Genomic DNA, 26,890 nt, shown 5'->3' with positions numbered 1-26,890 from the left:
GCCCAAGCCTCGGTATTTTTTTTTTTTTTTTTTTTTATATTTATTTTTGGGACAGAGAGAGACAGAGCATGAACGGGGGAGGGGCAGAGAGAGAGAGAGGGAGACACAGAATCCGAAACAGGCTCCAGGCTCCGAGCCATCAGCCCAGAGCCTGACGCGGGGCTCGAACCCACGGACCGCGAGATCGTGACCTGGCTGAAGTCGGACGCTTAACCGACTGCGCCACCCAGGCGCCCCCCAAGCCTCGGTATTTTTAAAGCACAGGGCTCCCCGGGTGATTCTGACGTGCAGCCGGGATTAAGAACACTAGGGGCTTAGTCCTTCAGACGTGGAGGGACTTGACCTGAACACTCCGGACTTGTTTCTCAGCAGATTCATCTGGTTGTTCACGTCGGGGAAAGAGCCGATGGGCAAGACCAGCACAGTCTCCTGAGTCCAGAGTCTGTCTCTCTCAAATGGTTCTATACTTGGGCGTGTGACAATGGTGTATGCACTGGGCCCTCCCCGACCCTTTCCGGAATCCTGTGGCTCCCGAACACGATCAACGTCAAAGCTCGCACACGTGGGAGTTTAGATACCGGGCTCCTTAAGTGATTCAAGGTGGTTTTCGACCTACTGCATACACATCATGTTAGATAACTTGAAAGTCGAACAGCACGTACTAGGATAACAGAGTGCAGATCAGCATGAGGACTTCACAAAGCGGTTTGGCATGGTCTAGCAAATCTGAAGAACCCATGACCCCTTACTTGGCAAGGCCTCTCCTACGGGCCTCAGAGAAACGGGCTGCCCACAGCACACCACGCGTACAGTAACGCTCACGGCAGCCCGGTCCACGACAGCCCCAAACTAAGGACCATTCAAACGTCCCCGACAGGAGAACGCGTAACTTAGTGCGTTCGTGGTCCGCAACACTACGCGGCTACGCATGTGAACAAAATTTACCAAAGCGGAGCTGAACGAAAGGAGACCTAAGAGTACACGTGACACGGTCTGGTTCCTTTCCTACAAAATACAAAAACTGACAAAACCCTACTACTGTATTGTTCAGGGAGCTACAGATGAACACGTAGGTGGCAAACCGTGAAGGGGGGGGGGGGGGGAAGGCAACGAGTCCGTTTTCATGAAAGAACAGGGATTTCCCGCCGAGGAAGACACGGGGCTGTGGCGGGCCGGGCGCGGCGGCGCCTCCGCCGTTGGGCCAACCGGACGGTGCCCGCACCTGCTACATTGCAAAACAACTCGTACTTTCTTCCTCCGCGGGATTCCCTGAGCTGCCGACACCGTTCCCGAGAGCTCCCCCGTGTGGCGACATTCGGTCAGGAGTAGAGCTTTGGGCACCAGATACCGAGCGGCGACGGCTCGTCCTTGTGCCCGGAAGCGTCAGGAAATGAGAGGCGAAGGAGCGCCTCCCAACGTCAACTGTGAAGCTTCCTGCCTGGGACGCGGTTCTCCAAACACAGACCCAAAGCCTAAGATGTCCCTCAGGCGCGGGGATGGAGCAGTCTTGGGCTGGGTAGTGCTATCCAGAGGGCGATCCATCATCCCCTGACTAGACAGCCCCAACTTTATTCCCTTTAGGCCTCTGCTGATATCGCCACAAGGTGCCAGTTAAAGCTGCATAAGAAACCAAGCAACATTTTGACTCACAGAATAAACTGGAAGGTAAATGAAAAAGGCTGTCCAGTTATAAAAATAAAATTGAATTTGACAAAAATGAACAGATCACACCGCGATACACCAGAAAGAAAAGGTTCATACTAACAGTACCAAACGCTTTGCCAGTTATTTAACATTATAAAATGGAAGGATAACTAATCCAGAGAACTTTAAAAATTCAAAACTTTTAATAATTTAGACATGGAATAATAGTCTAATCTTTCAGTCCAACTGGACCCTTCCAAACTGGTTGGCTCGCAAAATTAAGCAATGAAAAGGAGTATTTGTTACTGTCATACTAGATAAAATAAAATGAATCCAGTCCTTAAATTCAGGATTGCTTAATGTCATTACATAAAGTCAAAACCTAAAAGTTAACTATCAATGAGTTTTCAAAATTCATTCTATTTATCATGATTAAAATTTCTTCAGTGATGAGAAACAACTTCTTTCATTAACTGGATAATATAAAGAAATACTGAAAAAGTAAAAGCTGGAAAGAGTTAATGCCTTTGCCCTATTTATTAACCACTTTTTTCATATATAACATAGCCAAACAAAGAATCATTTTACTCACATTAATTCAGTGACGGTATTTCATTAATCATTTTTTAAATTATTTTAGAAAGAGCATACACATCTGTGAATGGGGGAAACGGGCAGAGGGAGAAAACAAGAGCGCGAGCGAGAGCGAGAGAGAGAGAGAGAGCGCGCGAGCGTGTGCAAGTGAGGGAAACAGGGAGAGAAAGAATCTGAAGCAGGCTCCATGCTGAGCAGGAGGGCTTGACACAGGGATTGACACAGGTCAATCCCATGATCCTGGGATCGTGACCTGAGGGATAAAGAGTCGGACGCTCAACCGACTGAGCCACCCAGGCACCCCTATAAATCATTTTTCAAATGAAGGGGTTTTTTTCAATTTTTAAAATGTTTGTTTATTTTTGAGAGAGAGACAGAGCGAGCGAGCCCTCAATGAAGTTTTAAACTGTAGGGGCATTAACTTGAAACACAGCAATCAACAGTAATAGCAAAACAAAAGATGGTGACAGGGACAAAGCATGGCCTAGTAATGAGCCAAAAAAAGAACGGGTGTTATAGACGTCTGCATCTATCTTCCTATGGGGCTGTCTGCTGTTCCCTGCACCTCTAAAGACCAAAGCACTTATCCACCATGACTGGGATTATCTTGAAGCCAGCTGGCATGTTTGTGTCATGGAGACTGTTGTACCTCTCAATGTGGAGCTCAGAATCTAGCAAATACTCAAGCTTTGGATGAAGAATACACAGAAAAATTATTCACTATGCTAAATAACTTTTAAGTGTCATGATTTTCTAAATTCAGCTACCAGCCAAGAAACCTACAAAATTTAAGTGATCGGGGGGCGCCTGGATGGCTCAGTTGGTTAAGTGTCCAACTTTGGCCTCAGGTCACGATCTCAAGGTTTGTGAGTTCAAGTCCGGCATCGGGCTCCGTGCTGGCAGTGCAGAGCCTCCTTGGGATTCTCTGTCTCTCCTTCTTGCTCTCTGCCCCTCCCCCACTTGCACGTGCGCTTGCTCTCTAAATACATAAATAAATAAATAAATTTAAGTAATCATAATGAAAATCTAGTTAAGTATGATTTAGAAGGGCAGAAATCCTGCCTACCTCATCTTCATATCCCAAATAATGCACAGAATAATGCCTAATACAGTAAATACTCATTATATTTATTTCTTCAATAGTGATAAGTATTTTCAAAAACAAGCCATTAAAAGTGGAATCAGTGTGTGTGTTTGGGGTGGAGAGGAGTGTGGGACAGAAATTACAGAGAGACATTTTACTCAAAGGAAGAATTTAGAACTACCGTAGCATCCAACAATGCTTAAACACAGGCTAGAAGAGATACCCTCAAGATAGGTGTGGTAAGGTGGGAGGGCTAAAGATGGCTTGGGGGCGCCTGGGTGGCTCGGCCGGTTAGGCATCCAGCTTCGGCTCAGGCTCAGGTCACGATCTCGCAGTTTGTGGGTTTGAGCCCCGCACTGGGCTCTGTGCTGGCAGCTCAGAGCCTGGAACCTGCTTCGGATTCTGTGTCTCCTTCTCTCTCTGCCCCTCCCCCCATCTCAAAAATGAACTTAAAAAAAAAAAAAAAGATGGCAGCTTGAGACTTCCAACTCCAAACCTGAATGGCTTCCTTTTAAGGTCACAGATCAATGTATAACTACCTAACAAGTCAAACAGCTATAACTTTTATCATGCATTATTTTTATGAAAATAATCTTACCTTTTTCATGAAACTTGTGTCTTGTCTACAAATTTTTTCTCTTTTTATCTTTAGGTCAGCTACATCTGGTATTATTCTAGAGACAACAGATCATTTTTCATGAATAGCATATTTAGTTATAAAATTGTACCTTCTAGGGCATATCATAGTTATACTTAGGAATTCGAACTTTTCAACACATTTCAATGAGCATTTGAAATAAGCCTATATGTAATGATACTACTGAATTACCAACCTCAATTAAGGGGAATTTCATAAAATCATCTTGACTCCTGTCATTCCTGAGTTTAAAGCAAAGCCAAAATAAAAGTCACATGACTAGCGATTACTAATAGACGAGATCTCTGCAAATGCATTAAAAGACCTTTAAACATTTCCTCTCTTGATTAATAATTAAATTGCCTCAATACCAATTAAACTTTGAATAAATCTTAAAAATCTTAGATTAAAAAAAATCACAATATTAAATACATTAAATTTAAAAACATTATCATTAAGCCTATTTCAAAATGGCCCAATACCTGATCCCTCGAAGTTTTGCCCTGTTGTCATGGCGATCCATGAGGTTATGCATTACTTCCAAGACTAACTGTCTCAGTTCATAGTCTTCCATGAGGGATGGTGATAACAAAGGATCCAGAAAAGACCCAGGCAGTGCAGTAACAATGGTCTTTGCTTTATATCCAGAGGTCACCTGATTACAGGGAGGAAAAACAAAGCAACAAAAAACCTTTGTCATGAATCCTTCTTTGATAAAATGCTCAAACTGTTTTATAAGAACCATAAACTTAGGGAAACAGCAATTATGAACATAAGCCTGAATGAAAAACAAAGAGGAAACTTCTAAGGTAGTGAGGATTTTACTGAATTTACAAAAATACCATAATGAAGAGAATAAAATTAATACAAGCACATGCTTACCATGTGCCAGGCACGGATCTAAAGATGCACTGTATGAGTATTAACCTCATCTTCTCCTCATCCCTATGAGGCAGGCATCAGTGTGTACCCCCATATGGTGAAGAAAAGAGGCTCAGAGAGGGTTAAGAATCTATGGGACAGGTAGTCAGTACTAAATGGACACAAGGTATTAGGTAGCAAATAGTACAGGTAAGACCTCAAAATTTTGATTTTAAATTGGCAAATTTTTCTTCTAAAGTAAACAGTTTAGGTTAACAGGAATACATTTTTATTTTGGAAAGCTGTACTTTATTCATTACTTGCTCTGACATTTCCGGATGTTATCTCCATGTTCCAAATTTAAAGCTTTTAAAGAGAAAATACTTAAATGCTATTAAACATTTTAACCATACCACATAGGCATTCATTCGGGTGACTAAGTGGTACAATTAGGATTAGAGACAAGATGATTTATTCAGGGTACTTGTTTTTAATGAAAAGGCTTAAAAACAAAAGAAATTCCAGGTGGGGAATCTCTACATTCAGGATTACAAATATGAACATCTGACATTTACATTTGGGGACTTACTACAATTTGAGGTGATTTTATTTAGTTTTAAATGTTTATTTATTTATTGAGAGAGACAGAGAGACAGTGAGAGGGAGGGAGGGAGGGAGGGAGGGAGGGAGAGAGAGAGATGGAGGGAGGGAGGGAGGGAGGGAGAGAAAGAGGGAGGGAGAGAAAGAGGGAGGGAGAGAGGGGAACGTGGGCAAGAGAAGGAAAGAGAGAATCCCAAGCAGGTTCCACACTCAGCTCAGAGGCCAACACTGGGCTCGATCTCACCAACCGTGAGATTATGACCTGAGCCGAAATCAGGAGTCAGAGGCTTAACTGACTGAGCCACCCAGGCGTCCCTCAGACGGAGGGGATTTTATAAGTAAGCAAGGAAATTGGTAGGACAACTGCTACCCACCTAGAAAAGTTAAAAATATATCCAAGTCTCACATCACAGACAAAAATCAACTTCAAAGATACAGCTATGGAAAACTAAATTTTAGGGGCACGTGGGTGGCTCAGGTGGTTAAGTGTCTGATTCTGATTTCGGTTTAGGTCATCATCTCATAGTTTGTGCGACTGAGCCCCACACTGGGCTTTGCTCTGACAGCATGGATCCTGCCTGAGATTCTCTCTCTCTTTCTCTGCCCCTCCTCTGTTTGCTCTTAAGCATGCACTTTCTCTCTCTCTCTCTCTCTCTCTCTCAAAATAAATTTTAAAAAAAAGAGCCAAATTTGAGAAACTTTCATAAGAAAATATAAACAAAATGCATTAGTATCATAAGAGGGGGGTAAGGGTTCTTTTTCTTTTTTTTTAATTTTTTTAATGTTTTTATTTATTTTTGAGACACAGAGAGACAGAGCATGAGCAGGGGAGGGGCAGAGAGAGAGGGAGACACAGAATCCAAAGCAGGCTCCAGGCTCTGAGCTGTCAGCACAGAGCCCGATGCAGGGCTCAAACCCACGGACTGTGAGATCATGATCTGAGCTGAAGCCGAACGCCCAACTGACTGAGCCACCCAGGCGCCCCGAGGAGGTAAGGGTTCTTAAACAGCATACAAATAAGAAGGCACAAAACATATGAAAGGACTGATAAATGTTGGCATATTTTGAAAACTTCTGTAAGGCAAGCACAATAACCAGAATTAAAAATGAAACACAAAAGATATTCCTAATCTCTAGGTATGAAATATTTCTTTTAAAAAATGGGATCATGTGTATAATGAAGATTTCCTAAAACAGATTTTAAAGATCTTTAAAGATAAAGATTTGGAAAGGACATCCATTCCAAATAATCAGCTCCTAGTTTGGTCTAGATAGTCAAATCAAAGATGAAAATAATTACTATAAAATATTCAGAGGACTTCACATGTTAGGTATGCTTTTCCTTTGTAGCTATTTATAGCTGAACTGCTATCCAAACAAGAAGTCATTATTTGGTCAGTGTGCGAAAGAAATGGCCTGATTTGTAACAAGAACATGGTTTCACACTCGAGTTCTAGTCTTCAGCTCCAAGCCTCTGGGCCCAAGCATCTTCGTGTATGAAACACAATACTTTCTACCCTTTATATGTTTTGTCATTGTGGAGGTCAAAATAAGATGACAGAAGTGAGGAATAAACAGTAAAAGAATAAAATAAAATATTTAAGAATATAAGCCATAGGGAAAAGACTAACCATAAATAGATAGTATCTTACAGTACAAGAAAACGTTGATAACGTCAAGCTGTTCTTTTAACCTCTTCAATAATGGAAGTGTATTCTTCACTTATCTTAAATGCCTTACCATAAGTAAAGATCTCAGCAACATTATCTGAATCCGCCTGGTTCCCAAATCCCTAAGATATACAAAATACTGGTATTATCTTATTAATAGTTATCGACATTAACATTATTTCCTTTATTGGTTAATTTTAAAACTCTATTTTGGTTACAGACTGTTTTCATACTAGCTAAAGTCATGGCTCACTTTATATTCAAGTCAATTTCATATAAATTAAAGAGTTCTATGTAAAACACAAACACAAAAATTCAAACAGAAATTAAAAAGCTATTAGCTAGCTCTCAAAGAAAACAGACCAATAATGTAATGATATTCAATCATATGAGCCCACAATGAAACCCCAGTTAAAAGATGCTACAAATTGGAGAATGTATTTATCTTGAATATAACTGACATAGTAACTATTTAACATGTACCAATAAGCAGGAATGGACAGATGATTCAAAAAAAGAGCTAACAACTGGAAAAGGTTATCTAATTAATGGTCAAAGAAATATAAATCAAATCGAGACTATCATTTCTTTATTAAATTAAAAACACAAAAATATTTACAAACTAAAGCTGTAGCATGTTGTAAAATCAAATCAAACTATAAAATGAGGAAGCCAAAACATATGATCTTTAAAATCACTAAAATTCTAGGAATAAGTCAACATTCTGGCAAAAGCGACATTCATCTTTAAAATTATGACAGGAAATCTGAAGTGTTACCCTACATCACGTAGGTACATAGATAATGTCCAAGCTAAATAAACCTTCAACCTAGTCAATATAAGACATAGAAAACTTGAGAATGTATGATATTTTGAAAACGGATTCTAAAATCACACAATGTTGATGCAACTGGTTAGCAATCTAGTGCCATAAAAACAATGTTTTCCACAGGATTTTTATTACTAATGATTAAAAAAAAACCATTTTATAACATCACAATGAAATTAAACCCAAGATTAAATTAAAATCTATAGATTGAGAACATAGGAAAACTACATAATCATACCCTAGTTGACTGATATCCAAAGTGTGAGTGGATGTTCCAAAAACGGGTACTTTTCCCATAATGAACATCATGATTTCTGACCTCTGATAATCTGGTAGGTTACTTCCAAAAAATCCTATGAAAATATTAGGATCAAGTTAGGATAAATCTTACACATTGAAAAGGTTATTTTTCCATAATACAAAATCATAACACATTTTTAATCAAAGCTTTCAATATGTGGTAAAACAATGTCTTTCGGTTACATATAACACTAAAAATATTATTTTTTTTTTAATTTTTTAATTTTATTTTTGAGAGACAGAGAGAGAGAGACAGAGAGACAGAGACAGAGTGCGAGAGGGGGAGGGGCGAGGGTGGGTGGGACACGGAATCTGAAGCAGGCTCCAGGCTCTGAGCTATAGGCACAGAGCCTGACACGGGGCTCGAAGTCAGGGAACATGTGATCATGACCTGAGCTGAAGTCGGAGGCTTAACCAACTGAGCCACCCAGGTGCCCCTAACTCCAAAGGTATTCTAATTTCTTTTGTCCAAAATCACTTAATCATGTATAGAAGATGTGCAGTACAGACTAATACTCAGATAAAACAGTAAACGTCTGACAGTCTTTTGCATATAGTTTACAGTGGCAAACCATCATCGATTTGAGTTGGGCCTTTAGAAAAAGGACGGAAAAAAAAAACCCTTTGGTAGTATTTCTGATGAAATTCTTGTTTGCATATTGTGAACCTAACTTCTTTTTCTGGTAAGGAAGTCAGTAATTAGGCCAATTTTGGTAATTTTGGTGAAGAAGTAAAAAATTTGGTCACTACTTTGGCTTCCTAAAATTGCTGAGATGTTGTAGAATGTCATTACAAAGAACCAGATTTACATTTTAACCCAGTGGGTTAATTCAATACGTGTAACTCAACTAATGCAAAAAAATAGTAATAACTTATTTACTTGTCATTTTTCTCATGCACTCTTAGGTCTTGTGGATATTTTAAATTTATCTGCTGTGGCTTTTAATGGTTTACTTCCTAGTTTAAAAGACTTAAGACATTTAGTTATCACTTACTCAAACTTCAAACTTTGTTGTTTCTTTGAAAGACCAGAACAGGTATCAAATCATGCTAGTTTTGTTCAGTTCTTAAAATGCAACATAATCATTATAAAAACCTTCTCATTTTTAATATTTCTTGAAGAATAGTTTCTCAATTTAACTCTTCAGTTTCTATAACTGGAATTTACAAACTATGCAAACTCAAACTGTTCTATTTATCATCTGATTGGATCTGGGGATAAAGTCCTTCCCCATTATCATACACTTCAGCAATCAAAAATCTCATGATCTTAACACGGCTCAATCTATATAAAGTATATCATTCTAATACTTCAAGAGCACATATTTAAGAGGTATTTGGATCCTCACACAACCTGATGAGTCTAGGTACTGTTATGAACCTTCATTGCCTCTCGTGGAAATGAGGAAATGAGAGGTTAAGCCCTCAAACAAAAAAAAATTACACACCTAACATTAAGGCCTGGGTGAGGGCTATTCATTTCCAAAGGCCATGTTATTATTACACTCTCCTCCCTCCCTGTAAGGTCCTTTAACTTTCCAAGAACCCAATTAGATATGTTCCTAATCACCGTATAAAAACAGACACTGATTTTCTGTTCCAAGCAAGCCAGTCATTACCACAAGGGCAGGAAGTCTCCAACATACTCAACTGGGAGGACAGTCCCGAAAGGAACTCATTCTCTGTAGCCACTGCTTGTATCAGAACCGAGCAGAAGTGCTAAGGGGCCCCCAGGAGGAACACGGCAGGGAGCTGCACTCTTGATTACCATAAAAAAGGAGCTGACAACAGCCTCGCATTTTCAAGTGCCAAAGGCACAGCAGCCCTGCTCCCTAGTCCAACAGCATGATCCACGTGACCTGGTAAGTACCGGAGTACTGAGAACTTCTCAAAGAAAATATTGAGGAAATCAGAAGTGTGACTGAATACAAATCTTACTCACCGTGCCACAGTGCATTTCTTTTCTCTCATGTTTTAATTTTCATGTTATTCTGAATGTGTCATATCACAGAAATATTGCTTGTGTCTGTTGTATATTTACTTTGTAACAAAATACTTGAAAAACAATAAATTAAATATTCTAGAGTGAAACAGTAACACTGAATTAGTCAGAAGTCACAATTTAATTAATTCTGTGAAAACAAGAATTGATTTGATATACTATCTTAAAATATCACAAAAAATCCGGGGCGCCTGGGTGACTCAGTCGGGTAACTGTCCCACTCTGGCTCAGGTCACGATCTCATGGTTCCAGAGTACAAGCCCCACGTCGCGCTCTGTGCTGACAGCCCGGAGCCTGGAGCCTGCTTCAGATTCTGTGTCTCCCTCTGTCCCTCTGGCCTTCCCCTGCTCGCACTCTGCAACCCCCTCTCTCTCAAAAACAAATAAATGTTAAAAAAAAAAATAGATCCTAAAAATCCATAAACAAGCCAAATAAATTTAAGAGTCATCATAAAAGCTAGGTTTACCATACACTGATCAAATTGCTTTAAGCAACATCTAGAATGTCTCTGCTGTATTGGGATGCCATGGTAATTAATACTGGCCTCCATTCTATTTGGTCTTTTCACTCCCCAAAATCTTAAGCACCTATTATGTGTCAGCGTGTTGAATAAGACACACATGGGCCCTTGCCCTCATGAAGACGATTCCCACGCACATGATAAAATCACAGCTAGGTGGAACAGGTACTACACCAAACAGATAAACCATATTCATCCACAAGGGGAGAGTCACATGCATCACAAAGCCCTAGTACAGGGCCTGGTGTATATACACGCTCAACAGTTAAGTGCAGAATGCAGACCCATAATGCACATATACACGTCCATAAAACTTTAGAAATAAAATAAAAAAAATAAACTTTGTATTAAACATTCCAAAGGACTATTATAAATATAAGTAGCTTACTCTAAGGAAAATTACCAAGAAGGCACAACCGGGGCTCCAGAATAAATTTATATATGACTCTATTTTTAGCAGAAATCATTAGTAACCATCAGAAATTAGGTGCTAAGCCCCAGAAACAAAACTCAATTTTGAAATTATTCTAGCAATCACACAGTTACATTAAAACATGATCTGGAAATTCTAAAGATATTAGGAGGAGGTTAAAGTAGAATAGGAATTTGCTTACTTTACTTTGTATTTAAATACAGTCAGATCATTTTATTTCCCCCCAAAAATTCTCATGGCTGTTTAAAAGCTTTATTTATTTACTTATTTATTTATTTATTTATTTATGAATGAGAGCACAAGTGGGGGAGGGGCAGAGAAAGGGGGACCGAGGATCTCAAGCAGGCTCTGTGCTGACAGCAGTGAGCCCGAAGTGGGGCTTGAACTCACGAACTGTGAGATCACGAGGAGCCGAAGTCGGACGCTCAACCAACTGCGCCACCCAGGTGTAGGATGTTTTTGGTTTTTTTTTTTGAAGTAAGTTCTTTATCCTTTTATCCTTTGTACATTAACTATGTTTAACAACAACAACAACAACAACAACAACAGACATATGAAATTAAAGGCCAGGGTGTCAGTGAGTACCAGATCTTGGTTTCTAATACCACTCCTCACTAAAAGAAACCACAGCTCTTTGAGAAATGATGGATTCCATGGCTGGGGCAAGAAATATAAAATGAGTCGTTAACAGCTTAAACCAGTAAGGCGGTGCTCAAAAGAAATGGGATGTTACGAAGACCTGGAAAGGGGAGTTCCCGTTGGCCAAATCTGGGACAACTTCAGCACCAAGATGTAATAATACAGAATGAATTATGCAGCATGAAAACACAAGTCCGTAAGCTCATACCAACAAAGATATAAATACCTGCACTCCTACCTACATACACAGGGGAGAAAAAAGGCCCGCTCACCACAGAACACAGAGTGCCACCTGACAGACCATCCACTTGCAACATTACGGTAAAGACTGGTTCAGTAGGAATGACGAACGGTTACTAAATTCAGGGGGAGGTCTGGGTGAAAAGCAGAACATCTGCATGGTCTAAAAGTATATGCTCAGAGACCGTTTATTATTTGCAAGGATAAAAACTGAAACCGTACAGCAGAGAGACAGAACACTTTGAGTGATCAAAACGAACATCACCAATGACTAGCAAAAGCACACTGTGCACCTCTGTGTGTAACATTCTGAGAAGAACTTTCTCTCTTATGGAGCATCCAACCAGGAATGCACAGACAAACTTAACCATGGGCAAACACTGGACAAACCCGAATGGGAAATTTTTTTTTTTTCTTTTTACAAAGGGGGTGGTGTACAGTTAAAAACTCACATTTCATAAATGAATAGTTCCAGGCTAAAGGAACTAAAGAAATATTACAAATAAATGCAATTTATGATCCTAGGCTGAATCTTAGACCTAAGGAAAAACATGCTCTGAAGGACATTAGGTCAAATGACAAAACTGAAATACAGCAGTTTGATTATAGTACTGCGCCAATGTTAAATTTATTGACGTTAATAACTGTACTCTGGTTATATAAGAAAAATATCTTATTTTTTGGAAAAATACTCTGTGGTAAAAGGCCATAGTGTATATGCACTTAATATCTAATGGGTTAGGGAAAAAAAAACAAGGATGTACGTACCTACCTCTCTCTACATGTCTATATTTGTATATGGACATATACGTATATATGCACATGTACACGCATGTGTGCACACACGGAGAAATGCAGGGAGGGAGAGTAAATGGTAAAATAAATAGCATAAAATATTAACAGATGAATCTGAGCAAAGGGTATACAGTGTTCTCTGTCCTATTCTTATGTTTGCTTATTTTCTGAATATAATGTTTTTTAAAAGTCTAAGGTCCCATTCATCCACCTTTGACTAATGTACCGTAAGAGACCACTCTCAGCGAGAGCTTTCTTAATCACGATTTTACACGATAGTTTTGAGAAGTGAAACATACTCACCTATTGTTTGGATGATAGCATTCTGCACAATCTTCTCATCATTGTCTTTGGTACTGGTGTTTAAGTTGGCACTGCCTACAGATCCCCCCTGTAAATCATTTGCTTCAAATTCAACACTGAGACGCAGGTGCTTCAGTAGGGTGTTAAAGACTTCCAGCACCGTGGGTCCTGGAAATGAACACTACTGTGAGCTTTTCCAGTATTATGTACTCGAAACCAATTCTCCTATTTCTCAAATTTTTGGGTATTTCCAGAGTAGTGAAAAGGTAAATGAGAAACACCTAAATAAGAAAGTTTCCCAGTTATTCCAGCAAACATTTACTGGGCATCTCTGAGCAACTCACCGCTTGAACCTCTGGTACAAACCACACAAAATGTGTATGTGCATATAAATATTACCAAAAAGTTTCCATCCATATAATCGTGTGTACTAGACAAATAATGTGTATTAGGACAATATTTACCTTAACTGTTGTGTCAGAATCCACGGAATTACGGTACTATAGCCCACTGTAATGTTGGAAATTTATTTTGCAACTTTTGAGGCTGAAGAAGGAATTTGCCTCCATTATTAGAAACTTGCCAACTCATCAGATTCAAGTCAATGAAATTTGCTCTCTGCTTTCAGTTCTATAAATACTCTGCACATATGTGTCACTGCATCTATCACACTATAGTTTAATCAGTGTTTTTATGTGCACCTTCAACTCTTAATTACAATGTTCTTTATCTAGGACATGGAGCCACGTTCAAATACCTCTTTAAATGTACAGAGCTTAGCACATGGTACCTCGTACATAATAGACAGTAATGTGTTAAGTCAACATATTATGTTTCATTTAATGTTTCAAATTAAGTAACTTTCCAGTTAAACGACTGCTTCCATCTTTTTGAGATAAATTACAAGATGAGCAATAAAAAGTCCATATCCAAAAGGCCCACTCCCTAGCTGACACTGAACGAGCATTAGAGTTTTTGAGTAGCAAATGTATTTCTACTTTGACTTTGAAGCAACGAAACCATAACCAGATTCTCCTTCTAACTTCAGTAATTCTACTATGGACTCTTCCATTCTTCAAATGACATGACCTGTCCCTTCTCCTTATTACCCCTGTAGTCAGTCGGTTATTGAATCCTGTTTACATTCCCGTTCCTGTGCTGCCCTCCAAGGTCAAGTTCTTTCCCTAGTGCCTACAATGATGACAACCACCTGTTATTTCCAAAGTGCCCTACGTTTTGCAGCCAGATGATCTATCCTATTACATATCTTTGATGATTACAGTAATTCTCTTAAGAGTATCAATCAACGGTATAATTATGTCCACGACCTGGCCACAACGTTAAAGCAACTTCTCTGACTTCCTCCATGCTACCACACATTCTAGCCAAACGGGCTACATAAGATTTTGCTCTTACCAACCTGTTTTCCATTCCTGGTTTGCATTCTGGTTTTCTTACTGTATGTGAACAAATTCTGCCTTGAATTATAGCCTTAGAGAGAGTTGTCTAACTCCAAGTAAACCATAAGTGTCTTAAACCTAGATCCTCCCAAACGTGTAACATATAATTGGTTTTCAAAAATCTTTATTAGAAAAAAGGAAGAAGGGAAGGAGAAGCTGATATGGAGGAAAATGCTCGCATGTACACTAAAGAAGTCTGAGAATCATGCGACCCCAAAATTTCAAGAGAAATTACAGCACATTTAAAAACATTAAAAAAAACACATTAAGGTATTTTTAAAGAGTCTTCCATACACTGCTATACCTACTAAAAGAACCTCTGGAACAGATTAATGCATTAATTTTTTTATTTGAGCTTTTTGTTTTTTTTGGGTTTTTTTGGTGGACACTCACCTATGGAACCTTTGGCAGCAATGGCAACAGCCTCTAATAGAACCTGAATGATACCTGCTCGGACCCGTGGAGAATCTTTTTTACGAGCATCAAGGTGTCCTAGAATTTCCTGAATTACGTGGTGAGAATACTGAGCCTAAAAGAAGCAAAATAGTATAGAAAAACGTATGAGCAGTTATACGCACACTGGCGGAATTCTCAAAGAGTGAAAAACCATGTGACACTTAAATCTCCAATTACAGGAGGCTGGGACTTGTGTTACGAAACAATATGGAGCCATTAAAAACCATGCTTTTTAAGAACAAACAGGGATACCGGAAAATATTTATAATACCCTGGATGAAAAAAACAAGTTGCAAAATACTATGCTTAATCAAATTTAATGTTTCTTTAAAAATACATAGAGAACTAGAATTATAGACACCTAAATATCAACAGTAGCCAGGATTCATGAGAGGTTTTTATTCTCTTCATACTTCTCTGTAATTTCAAAGGCATTTATATACTCTTATAATCTGACAATAGGACAAATACAGTATTTAAAAATAAACAAGATTATGACATTTATAGCACTTTTCTCTTACCCAAACTCGATAAATATTATTTCTCCTTATGGATATCTAATGCTAAACAGTCAAAACTTCCATCTCATCAAAAGCCAGTATCAAAAGGAAAATGTTATCAATGTACACATGATTAACTTTAAATCCAGGAGATATCAGAAGCTTTGCGATTTATAATTTACAAAGGAAATTTTATCACAGATAAATCTGATCAATCACAATGAATGCTACTGGGACTTAAATCTAAAATAGAATATATAGAAAGTGTTTAACTACATACTCTTCGATTTCTTTTTTTTTTGTTTAACAGAGTAGCAAAGCTGTGTTTTTTAAATTAATAACTATACCCAGGAGTCATGAGTGGGTCTACCGCCAAGTTGTAAAAAAACAAAAACAAACAAATAAAAAGGACTATGGCCCTGAATCTCCTGGTCTGTGTTTGCCTTCTGATAGGCGTCACCACTCTCTGAATTTTCAGACTGCTCACCTTTTCCTCCTTTGGAATGGGTGGTTTTATACTAATAAGCAGTATTATGTTAGCCCCACATTATGGCTACTCTGCTCAAAAGCAAAAAACAAAACAAACAAAACAAAACAAAAAAACTTCTTCATCTCTATCAATAAAACCGAATTCGTCTCCGAGTATTTCTGGCATTTCTGTCACAACACATCTACTTTTACAACAACCCAAGGTAAACATTTTCACCTTTACTTTTTGCTATGTTAAAACAGGAACGCCAAAACTTACGCAAAACACAAAAGTGAACTTCTCACACGGGAAGCTGGGTGCTTCTGATGCGTGAAGCTCACTCAAGTAAGAGTTTGTCTTATAAACAGGACGGCAATTTGATCTGTCCAAACCCGGACACTTCAGAGAGTGAGTGAGTATTAATCACCACATACAGCGGGGCTATTCTAAGCAAAGCCAAGCAAAGCACCTGTTCACAACCGCTTGCGAACACCACCTTGGAAAAGGAGCACAAACAGCAATGCGGTGGACTACACTTCGCGTCCTAAGTTTCTGACGCTGGTTTACTGGGCTATCGCGTACCTGCCGCACAACTCACCTCACGGGGAATTTTAAAACAATATTAACGTATGAGTAGCTTTAAGAAGCAACAGGATAGAGTGGCTAAGTGTGTCAGATTTGCCCAAATTCAAATTCAGCCTCCATCACTTTATACCTTAATAGCTTATAACTTAAGAGAGGACTGCTTTGGGGCACCTACGTCCGGGGGCTGGGGTGGCCTAGTGAGCGTCCGACTCCTGATTTCGGCTCCGGTCATGATCTCACGTTCGTGAGATTCAGCCCTGTGACGGGCTGCGGGTTATGCATGGACGGCGCGGAGCCTGCTTGGGATTCTCTGTCTCTGCCCTCCCCCACTTGTGCGCCCACACTTGCTCGCTCCTTCTCTCAAACTTTAAGAAAAAAAGAGAGAGGACTACTTCACCTCTCCGTACCTCAGTTTTCCTCACCTACAATATTTAGAAAATAAAAACAGTTATTTCATAGGATTGTTGTGGCACTTAAATGAGTTTGTTTGTGTAAAGAACCTAAAATTGTGTCTATCACAGGAAACGTGCTCAATCTAGCCACTACCACCATTTAATTGGTGACTCGTGGGATCACATATTATTACAACATTAAGCATAACAATAATGACAACAGAAAACACTTGATTCAGAAGCAGGTGCCAGGCACTGTTCTAAACACCGGATGTGTGTTATCACATTTTATCCACACCAGGAAGCAGCCAAACGCAATCACTCGGCGCACTTTGCGGCGCGAGTGAAGCAGGTCACACAGAAACGCTAAGGAGGCCGAGCTGTGGATCTTGGTCCAACTTCAGGGCCTGGTTCTTAATCACCACATCTTATTACCTTTAACAAGTCAATTTAGAACAGAAGATGAGCTTTAAATATTCTCCCTTTACTACAAATGTCCTATTATATGTGAAACTATTTGAAACTACGTCTATTGTAACCCCTTAAGAATATGAACTCTGGTCAGACTAGCTAGTTTAATATTTTACGGAAAGAGTTTGAAATGTCACCTAAGAATGATTCCTATAAACAATTCTAAGGTAAACAGCAATGAAAACAATTTTACCAGAAGTTTTAATTATATCAGGATAGTTTTATTAAACAAATTCCCATTCTACTAGGTATGACCATTTAATTTTTGATTAATGGACTTCATAAAACATATGCTATACTTACGGCTATTTCCAAAAATATGCTGCGGGTCAGCAGTTTCTTAACATTTAATCAGCAAGTGTTCATTGAATTCCCTAAGTTTTTTTCACTTTATTAATTTACTTCTTGCAAAAAACAATTTAATAACAAAATGTGAACGAGGAGGGCAAATGAAGAAATACAAGACTACAAAAGACAGGAGAATAGTCTTAATTATGTCCACAGATTGTCAGATCAACTTCTAACCTACTAAGTAATTAAATTAAAAAAAATCTCAAAAGTTCTGATAAGGGGCGCCTGGGTGGCTCAGTTGGGTAAGCGTCCAACTCTTGATTTCAGCTCAGGTCATGATTTCACAGTTTGTGAGTTCAAGCCCCACATCGGGCTCTGCGCTGACCGTGCACAGCCTGCTTAGAATCCTCACTCTCCCTCTCTCTCTGCCCCTCCCCTGCTCTCTCTCAAAATAAATAAACTTTAAAAAAAAAATAAATAAAAAAAATAATAAAATGTTACAAGAAAGTTCTCACAAGATGGAAAAAACACTATGTGGGGCAATGGATCTTGAATAAACTACAGTGGTAATCATTTTACAATATATACGTATACCCAATCGTTATGTTGTGTACCTTAAACTTACACAATGTTATATATCAATTACAACCCAATAAAAGCAGAAAATAAATTTTTAAAATTATCCTACCACACCCCAACAGCTTTATTGTAACTACCACTTACCGAAAACTCACATTTGGAATGCTAACTTTAACTTAATGGTTGGTTGATTTAGACCAAAACTTGTGGAACAGAATGGCCACAGTTTCAATCCTGACCTCACTTGCTACCTGCGTGCCCGTGGGTGAGGTATCTGACCTCTCGAAAGATTAGTTTTCTGATCTGCGAAGGCGGGATAGTAACAATACCTACTGCTGTACAAAATGAGGATCAAACGACAGCACATAGGTTACTGGCAGAGTCACAGGACACAGTACAGCCAGCACTTCATAAATGGTACTTCTATTTTAAAATATAAATGAATTATTCGGTGCCTGAATATAAGTTTTGTTTGTTTCAGAAACGAGAAACCTAGAACTCAGAGGGACTGAATAATTTGCCCAAGTTCACACGACCAGTAAAGAGCACATCTAGGATGCAAATATTCGTATGACCTACAGTAAAAGCTATGCTGCTTCTTACTACCGTATCTCCTTTGAATTAAGGGTGACTTTTTAAAACAGAAAAAAATGCGGATTGTGTAAAAAATAAAAAAAAAGACTTAAAATCCCCACTTGAATTAACAGCTACCTGGGTCTGTTCAGGTTTTGGGGAAATCTAAGGTGTAGTCCTCTGCAGTCGAGTCGAGTGTCTCATCGTCAGGTTCTATAAAGGCTGGAGGAGTTGATACATGCACTATCCTAACAGTATAAACTCAATAAATGTTAGTGATTATTACCAGCTATATGCTGCTGTGATGAATTTCAATTCCATTACCAGTTTATCAGTGAAACATAAATACACAATATATTTAAATATACGCACCATAAACATCATCACAAGATATGTTACTTTTTATTAAATATCTTTTCATCTTGACAAATAAGAAAATAAGTGGTAAATTAAAATGAGACAAAAAACGAAACTAAGAACATGTTGTATACCTACCTCTAATGGTATGCTTATCAATACAAAAACAAAATTACTTACATAAATATGATAAATACTTAACCAATTCTTACCTGAATGGAATACATTATAATTTTAAAGCAGTGAACTGCAAATTCATTGGGATCCCATAGTTTGTGATGGTCTAAATGCCTGTAATTAAAGAAAGTCAGTTTAAGAGTTTCTTTTTTGATTCTGCTTTCTTCCTCTAGAAGCTGACAATATGCAAAGCTTATCATAAGAATACTATCTAAAAGAAAGTTCATGTCTCCATTTTCAGAAATATGATACATTTTCCCCAACTGCCAGATCCTTTCATAAAACAACAACAATAAAAGGCTGGAATATAGGACTCTGAAATACCTAGATGAGCTGGCAAGAAAGGAAAGTCCCTCAGTTCAAACCCCGCAGAAGGCAAGAATCTGGAGAGGTTAGGTTACAGTGAAGTCAGCAGCTGTCCTAGGTGTATCCTAGATCTCTGGTGGCTGACAGCCAGTGACGTAAAGGGTTATATACACAGGAGACCGGAGAGCAAGCTTAGGGCCCACTCAGGAAAGGCAAGCCATTAGACCAGAAATCCCTGCATCATTTTAGGACCCCTAAATGATGACAGCCTCAGGGAACTTTCTGCTGTAGAAAACTATCGAGAAACTAGCACGCATTGGCCTTGGCTCTGAGGGGAACCATAGAATTCTCTCCAAAGAATTCAACCATACACCCAGTACTCAGGCTTTCACTGTGGTTTACCAGAATTCACGATATCCATGTGGATCAAAAAACTGAGGGATGTAGTTCAAAGTGATGCCTGCAGAACACCTGTGCCTGCGCCTTCAGCAGAAGCAAAATAAAGCCTCTTATGGAGGAAACACCACAAATCCAGGCTTCAAAGAAGTCCCACAAATAAAAGTTACATTGAATGTGAGCTCAAACTTAGGATTTCAAGAGCCACTTTGAAGGAGAGGCAGAGTCTCATCTTTGAGGACTGGAGGTATCACTGGAATTAATGGATTCGAAATTTAAAATAAGTTCACTTTTAGGATGAAAGAGTGAAAAAAAAAAAAAAAAAGGTGACAAAAATTTGACAACTGAATAAAACTCTACCAAAGATGACAGGCAGATTTGAAAAAAAAAAAAACAACCAAATACAACATTCACTTATAAAAGATACAGGGCCAAACTAGAAACTAAATACCAGTTTAAACAGCAAATTAGGCAGGAAGAGAGAATTCGTGAGTAAATCTGGAAAAGTACCTTAGAACACAGCACAGAGAAGCAAAGGAATGAATGATGCGTTAGAGAGCTCAGGAGCCAGGAAGTAAAAAGGGAGAAGACCTAAAACAACTACGGCTCAGGTCATGATCTCGAGGTTTCTGGGTTTGGGCCTCACATAGGGCTCTGTGCTGACAGCTCGGAGCCTGGAGCCTGCTTCGGATTCTGTGTCTCCCTCCCTCTCTCTGCCCCTCTCCCACTCGCGTGCACTCTCTCTCTCTCTCTCTTTCTCAAAAATAAACATTTAAAAAAAATTAAAAAAAAAAAAAAAAGATTCTCTGCCTCTCCCCTGTGCACACACGTGTGCATGAGAGCACTCTCTCAAAATAAACTTAAAAAAAAAGTTTGCTGAAGACGAGGACAGTTTTATTTATGTATCTATTCCCCCAAATACATGGTATCTTAGGCATTTACTATTTAATTAGCTAATTAATAGCTAATATATAATTAACATTTAATTAAAAACTTAATTAGCTAACATTTGATCAGGATTTAAGTCCACTAAGTTCTACGTACTAAAAATAAACCCCACTTCAGGTTACCCAACTCAAGTACAGTTAATTTAGTAGCTTCTTCTACAATCACTCTCTAGATTTTTAAGGCCTTATAGATTACCTCTCACTTAATAAGAGTATTAACATAAAAACCAGAATTCCGTTATTAAATCAGCATGTCTGGATACTGAACAATAAATCTGCCTTTAGTTACAGCTGACATCATTTTGATTATTTCCTCAGTAGCATTTCCATATGTCCACAGAGTCATTAAACACAAAATCTCAATTTTTCTTTTTCAGGCAGTGGAAGAATCAGAGATCCCTTTGGAAATCTAATGATTCTATGATTTTTAGTACAATTTCGTGGTTTATAGACTCTTATTAACTAAAGCTCAACTTTAACCTAAATATTTGCCTTTAATAAAGAATTCCATGTGTTCCAGGAGTCTGTATAATGTCTAATACCATAGTCTAATCGGTAGTCAAATAATGTCTCTGAAGACATTATTAGTTGGGAAGGGAAAAGGATGAGGCAAACGATGAACAAAAGACTAGCAAACACGGCCAGAAATTACACAGCCTATTATACAGTCGATCTATCATCTGATGACCGTACGAAGGCTTGACAACAAGGCCTAAGCGATAATGTTTCTGTGGAGAAACTCAAAGTTCACACGTGTATTTTCCCTGGGGGGAGAGTCTAAGTGCCCATGAGATATTTAATAGTCCTGCTCTGACCAGTCACCAGGTGTAAGATGAAATTTAGAGAAGAGCACGTGCACTAAGGCAATCCAGCCCCGGGAAAAAGCAAGCCACGAAACAGAACCAGGGACTAGGAAAAATGACCACAGAAGTTACTAAAAAGAGGTACATCACATTTGGACACTGCTGAATATTTTACTCTGCATATGCATCTCAAGGCCTGGGAGAAAAATTCACAACGAATGATGCATATGACATCACGCACTGACTGGATTTCATTTTTCAGGGGAGAGGCTGGTACAGTGCTGGAACGGCACTCAAAAATACGGCGGCCGACTCACGCCTATACCCCTCCCACAGTGCTACACTTTCCACCAGTAACGCACTCATGCCAGCAAAATGTGTCCTCTGTAAGTGAATTAGCACAGAATTGACACGGCACGATCACAAATAACCAGGACAATATCAACTCCTTACGCAAAAACTGGTCTAACGGCGTTATTCATATTCCCAAAAGTCGCTCGACCCAGCAGCTCCCTGAAGCAGTTTTCAGCCAGCACGGCAGGGTTCTCTTCTTTGTCAGCAGCAGAAGGAGAAGGAGGAGGGCCTATGCGACTGGAGGAGAAAAGGAGAAATGAAGAAAACCGTATGCAAGAATTCCGACACTAGTTGTAACAGCTAACAGACTTGAGTCCTCGGCAACGTGCAAATGTCTTCTCTGTATCCCCAAATATCTTAGAAGAATAAAGGAAATAAACCCAGCCTAACCTTTTGTTTAAAATGGTGAATAGCGGTTATTGTTACCATTATTATTTTGGTTAGATCTAACCCCCTTAGAGCATCCTGGGGGTCTACAGAATAACAGATGTCCGGCTAGAACTTCTACTTCTCACACTTGCAGCTGTTAGTACGACTGGATGCTCAATAATAAGCAGCAAGTGTAAATTTATTCTAAAAGAAAGAAAACCTTAAGTGTATGAGTAATAATCTGTGGTCCACTAAGCCTAATGTGATCACTAAAGATGAGTAATTTTTCAAAAGAGCACATATTTAAACTCCCTCACATTTATGAGACCACTCTTTATGTAACACTAAAGACACAACTTTCTTATCGGGCAAGCAAGCACACATGCACATGTACAAAAGTAACACACCCTCAACCTGAAAATCTTTATTAAATACCTGTCAACCTCTTCTATCTTCTGCATGTTAAATAACAGGGACGGAACAATTTTGTCCATGTGCTGGGGTTCCCAAATGGTAGCCCGAAGTTCATCATTAACTGTTTTGCGAACCACTCCCTGAATACCCCTGATTCCAGCAATTCGGATTCTACAAAACAGAAAAAAAAAATGAGTCATGAAAAAATGATTTCTTTTTAACATTTTAAAGTTTATTTATTTGAGGGGGGGGGAGAGAGAGAGAGAGAGAGAGAGAGAGCGAGAGTGCATGGGGAAGGGGCAGAGAGGGAGAAAGAGAATCCCAAGCAGGCTCCTTGCAGGAGCTCCTTGCAGGCACCTCCCAAAAAAGTTATTTAAATAAGTCTGCTCTGGCTGTCTAGTTAAAAGAATCAAAACCAAGTAAATATTATCTCAAGTCAACAAAATGAAAATAATACAATCAATCTAAAAAATTAAAATCTCAAAAATCTAAGACAGAGGTATGGCAGTTCCAAAAAAGATTTACTTTATTTTTTTGTTTTTTTTTTAATTTACTAATGTAATGTCTAGCCCCAACGCAGGGCTCGAACTCACAACCCCAAGATCAAAAGTCTCGTGCCCTACCAACTGAGCCAGCCAGGCACCCCAAGATTTACTTTGAATAACATCTTTTTAAAATCTGCACTTAAGTTTAAAGGGACTATAAGATATACTAATATCAAGTCTATGTATTATTTTTCAATAAAAAAGAATGCAATCAAAAAGCATTAGGCCTTCCTAAGGGACAACAATAATCCAAACTAATGTGAACTAGATTCTTTTCCTTTTTTGCCTAGAAATCTCAGAAGCTGAGTGAAAACAGGATTTCTCTCTTCCCGAACACCCTTCAGCGCTTCCTCAGACCTGTTCAGGGTTTCTCCCAAAGGGCCTCTCCCTTCCTGCAGTCCAGGGAGATAGAGAACTAAGCTGGTTCCCATAAAGGTATTGTGACACATGAGAGCTATCATGACACGAGTACAAACAGCTCAGCCATTTTAAACACATCCCGTCCATGGGTGACTGAAGATCTACCCACACAGTGCGAGATGGCTGCCTTCCCTTCCCCTCCCCACCCACAACCCTCAACTTCCTCAAGCTCTTCCTCACTCTTATTATTTATTTTTTTAATCCTTTGGGGGCACCTGGATGGCTCAGCAGACTGAGTTTGGCTCAGGTCATGATCTCACCATTTGTGAGCTGCAGCCCCACATCGGGCTCTGCGCTGACAAAGTGAAGCCTGCTGGGATCCTCTCTCCCTCTCTCTCCACCCCCTCTCCCGCTTGCACTCTCTCCGTCTCAAATAAACGTTAAAAAAAAAAAAAAAAGCCTTTAGATTTAAGAATGAGAAGAAAAATGACTAGAAAATAGGATACAAAAGCTGAGGAGGAAAAATCTCACAAACAGTGCTAACCTGGTCACCCAACTGCTCAAAAACAACTTCCTTTGGGCCCAGTCTGACTGTTATTTACTTCCTTTTTTGCTACTACTGGAAATACTCATCAACAGAGATTTATTCAGCTCAGTCAGCAGTCTTCCAAAAGCTGTAGGTTTTAAAGAATGAAAGATACCGGGAAGGGGGTGACCACGCTTTACAAAGCCATGGGGATATAACACAGGCATTCAGGAATGGCAGATGGAGAACAGGATACTGAACAGATAAGAGAGTGAACAGGAGACATAGAGACAGATTTTGCCAGGGTGCCTGGGTGGCTCAGTCAGTTGAGCGTCCGACTTTGGCTCAGGTCATGATCTCAAGGTCTGTGAGTTCAAGCCCCGCATCGGGCTCTGTGCTGACAGCTTGGAGCCTGTTCGGATTTTGTGTACTCCCCTCTCTCTGCACCTCTCCTGCTCACTCTCCGCCCCCAAAATAAATAAAACATTTTTATTAAAAAAAAAAAAAAGACAGATTTTGCCTATTTCAAAGCTGTACCTACACATGCCACTCTCTAAAACAAAGTCCCGAGAGACTCTTACAGAGCTACGACAAGTGGGCAAGCCCAGCATTACTACCACAGTGTCTGCTTTGTGTGCCTGCTGCTACCCCCCCCCGCTGATGAGAAGACCGAGCAAAGGTGGGACAGAGCACAGCAACAAACAGGACGCCAGGAGGAGGGGGGGTCGGTGCCTCGTGACACAGCAAGACCCAGCAGATGGCGATGCCCTTATTCAAAGGAGGCGTCTACAGCTACACAGCTGGCCTCCCATTCGGATCTAGATCTGGCCTAACCAGCCATGACCTTAAAGGAATTTTATAGGTTCCCTATCAGTAAAATAGAACTTGCCTGGGGCACAGGAATGTTATAAGGATATAAATGAGTTCATTCACATACCGTGTTTAGCCGATAAAATGTTAAGTAAATTGGCACACGGTAGTTACCCGGTAAGTGTTAGCTGCCCCTACTACTGTTCATCATTTTGATGACGATGATGATGATTGCACCCTTAACTGAAGGTTGCTCAGGAAATTAGAGCTTACGATTATGATGTACAACTTTACAGGTGGGAACCATTTCTACAAGGCAAATATCTTAAGAAAATCCTGAGTGTTCAGCCCCATACTCTAGCCCCCCTGAATTCTATTTGATACAGTTTTGCTAAAAATAAAGGAAATTATAAGTAACTACACGAGAAGCTGAATAGGAATACTAATATGCCTAAAAAAAACCTAAAAAAGTAAAAAGGACTTTTACTTGCGGCAAAAAAAAAAAAAAAAAAAAAAATCAAACCCTGTTTCAGGATTCAAACGGAATGTCACTGTGGAATTTCAAATATCATATAATTCTGGAAAGACCCAGAATTAGAAAAATGTACCCCAAGGCTTTTCACTTGTATTTACAAAACTTCAAATTTCTTTTTGTAAATATTAAAGAAAAATGTTATGTGAAAATATGTTCACAAGACAAAATCTTTCACTAGGGGGCAGTAAATACTTAAAAATAAGACACCATAAATAATAAATTTTTGAACTTCTTAAATGTACCCTTTCATAAATATTATGGATATCACAAACACATTTCACCTAGTTTATATGTAAAATTCACTTCAACCAAAATTTGAGAAATGTCTGTGTAGAGGTTACTAATATTTATAATACCAAACCAAAAAAATTCTGCATTATGCAAATTTACTTTATTTTAAAAGAAAACAAAATGGGCAAAATCTTGAAAAAAAGTGTCCTTTTCTTTAGCCAATCTATAACTTTTTGCCCCATTAACAAGTTAATGTCAGTCTCTGAGAACAGGGACAAATTTTATAAAACACTTTTTAAATGTCCTTCATCAGGTAGAAAAAAAAAAAAGATTTTAATCATGGTTGGAAGAAAGAGGAAATTAACAAGACGATTACTGTTATCTCTACCTTTCTAAGGCTTTACACTCCTAATAAAGGTATAGCAGCAACTTTAAATGGCCAATACTAAACTGAGGAAGAATTACACATACAGTGTGTCAGACAGCATGTTTATATCTGATAAGAGCTATTAAATCACCTCAGCTTTCTTTCTCCAAGTTAAAATAACTTCTCACATTTGTTTTGGTTTGTGTAAACAATATAGCATGCACACTAAAAGCTAGTTCCTTATATTTTCACACACTCACTTATTTTAAAAGTAAAAATTACAATCGAGCTGAATCTTGACTATAAACTGCCTATAATAACTGTCTGAATTCGGGTTAGTCTGTATCAGTGTAGTATGGTAAAGCTCAAACTACTTTATGTATTTACCAAGGTCATTTTGATTGTAATTATTAACTTTAAAGCTTCTCATTTCCACATAAATATCAATCTATAGACTGTGTTTGTA

General features: G+C 38.9%; 1 protein-coding gene across 5 annotated transcripts in view; it reads right to left on the bottom strand.

Annotated features, from left to right (window-relative positions):
• The window catches only part of EFR3A (EFR3 homolog A), a 105,125-nt gene that overhangs the window by 30,196 nt on the left and 48,039 nt on the right, over positions 1-26,890 (bottom strand). For all 5 annotated transcript variants that reach the window (XR_006198490.1, XM_042924182.1, XM_042924180.1 and 2 more), the window contains 9 exons: positions 23,072-23,221; positions 22,367-22,504; positions 19,497-19,575; positions 15,005-15,140; positions 13,152-13,319; positions 8,158-8,272; positions 7,161-7,212; positions 4,442-4,614; positions 3,921-3,996 (listed from right to left, as the gene is read on the bottom strand). Coding sequence is in view for 4 of the 5 variants with exons in the window: in XM_042924182.1 (XP_042780116.1) it covers positions 3,921-3,996; positions 4,442-4,614; positions 7,161-7,212; positions 8,158-8,272; positions 13,152-13,319; positions 15,005-15,140; positions 19,497-19,575; positions 22,367-22,504; positions 23,072-23,221 (1,087 nt within the window). In the remaining variant the exon portion in view is untranslated. The remainder of the gene's footprint in view (positions 1-3,920; positions 3,997-4,441; positions 4,615-7,160; positions 7,213-8,157; positions 8,273-13,151; positions 13,320-15,004; positions 15,141-19,496; positions 19,576-22,366; positions 22,505-23,071; positions 23,222-26,890) is intronic.

Source organism: Panthera leo, chromosome F2 (genome assembly GCF_018350215.1).
Source record: "Panthera leo isolate Ple1 chromosome F2, P.leo_Ple1_pat1.1, whole genome shotgun sequence".
NCBI classification, from domain to species: Eukaryota; Metazoa; Chordata; class Mammalia; order Carnivora; family Felidae; genus Panthera; species Panthera leo.
The sequence above is the reverse complement of the archived record's forward strand: the minus strand, read 5'-3'. Positions and strand labels throughout refer to the sequence as shown.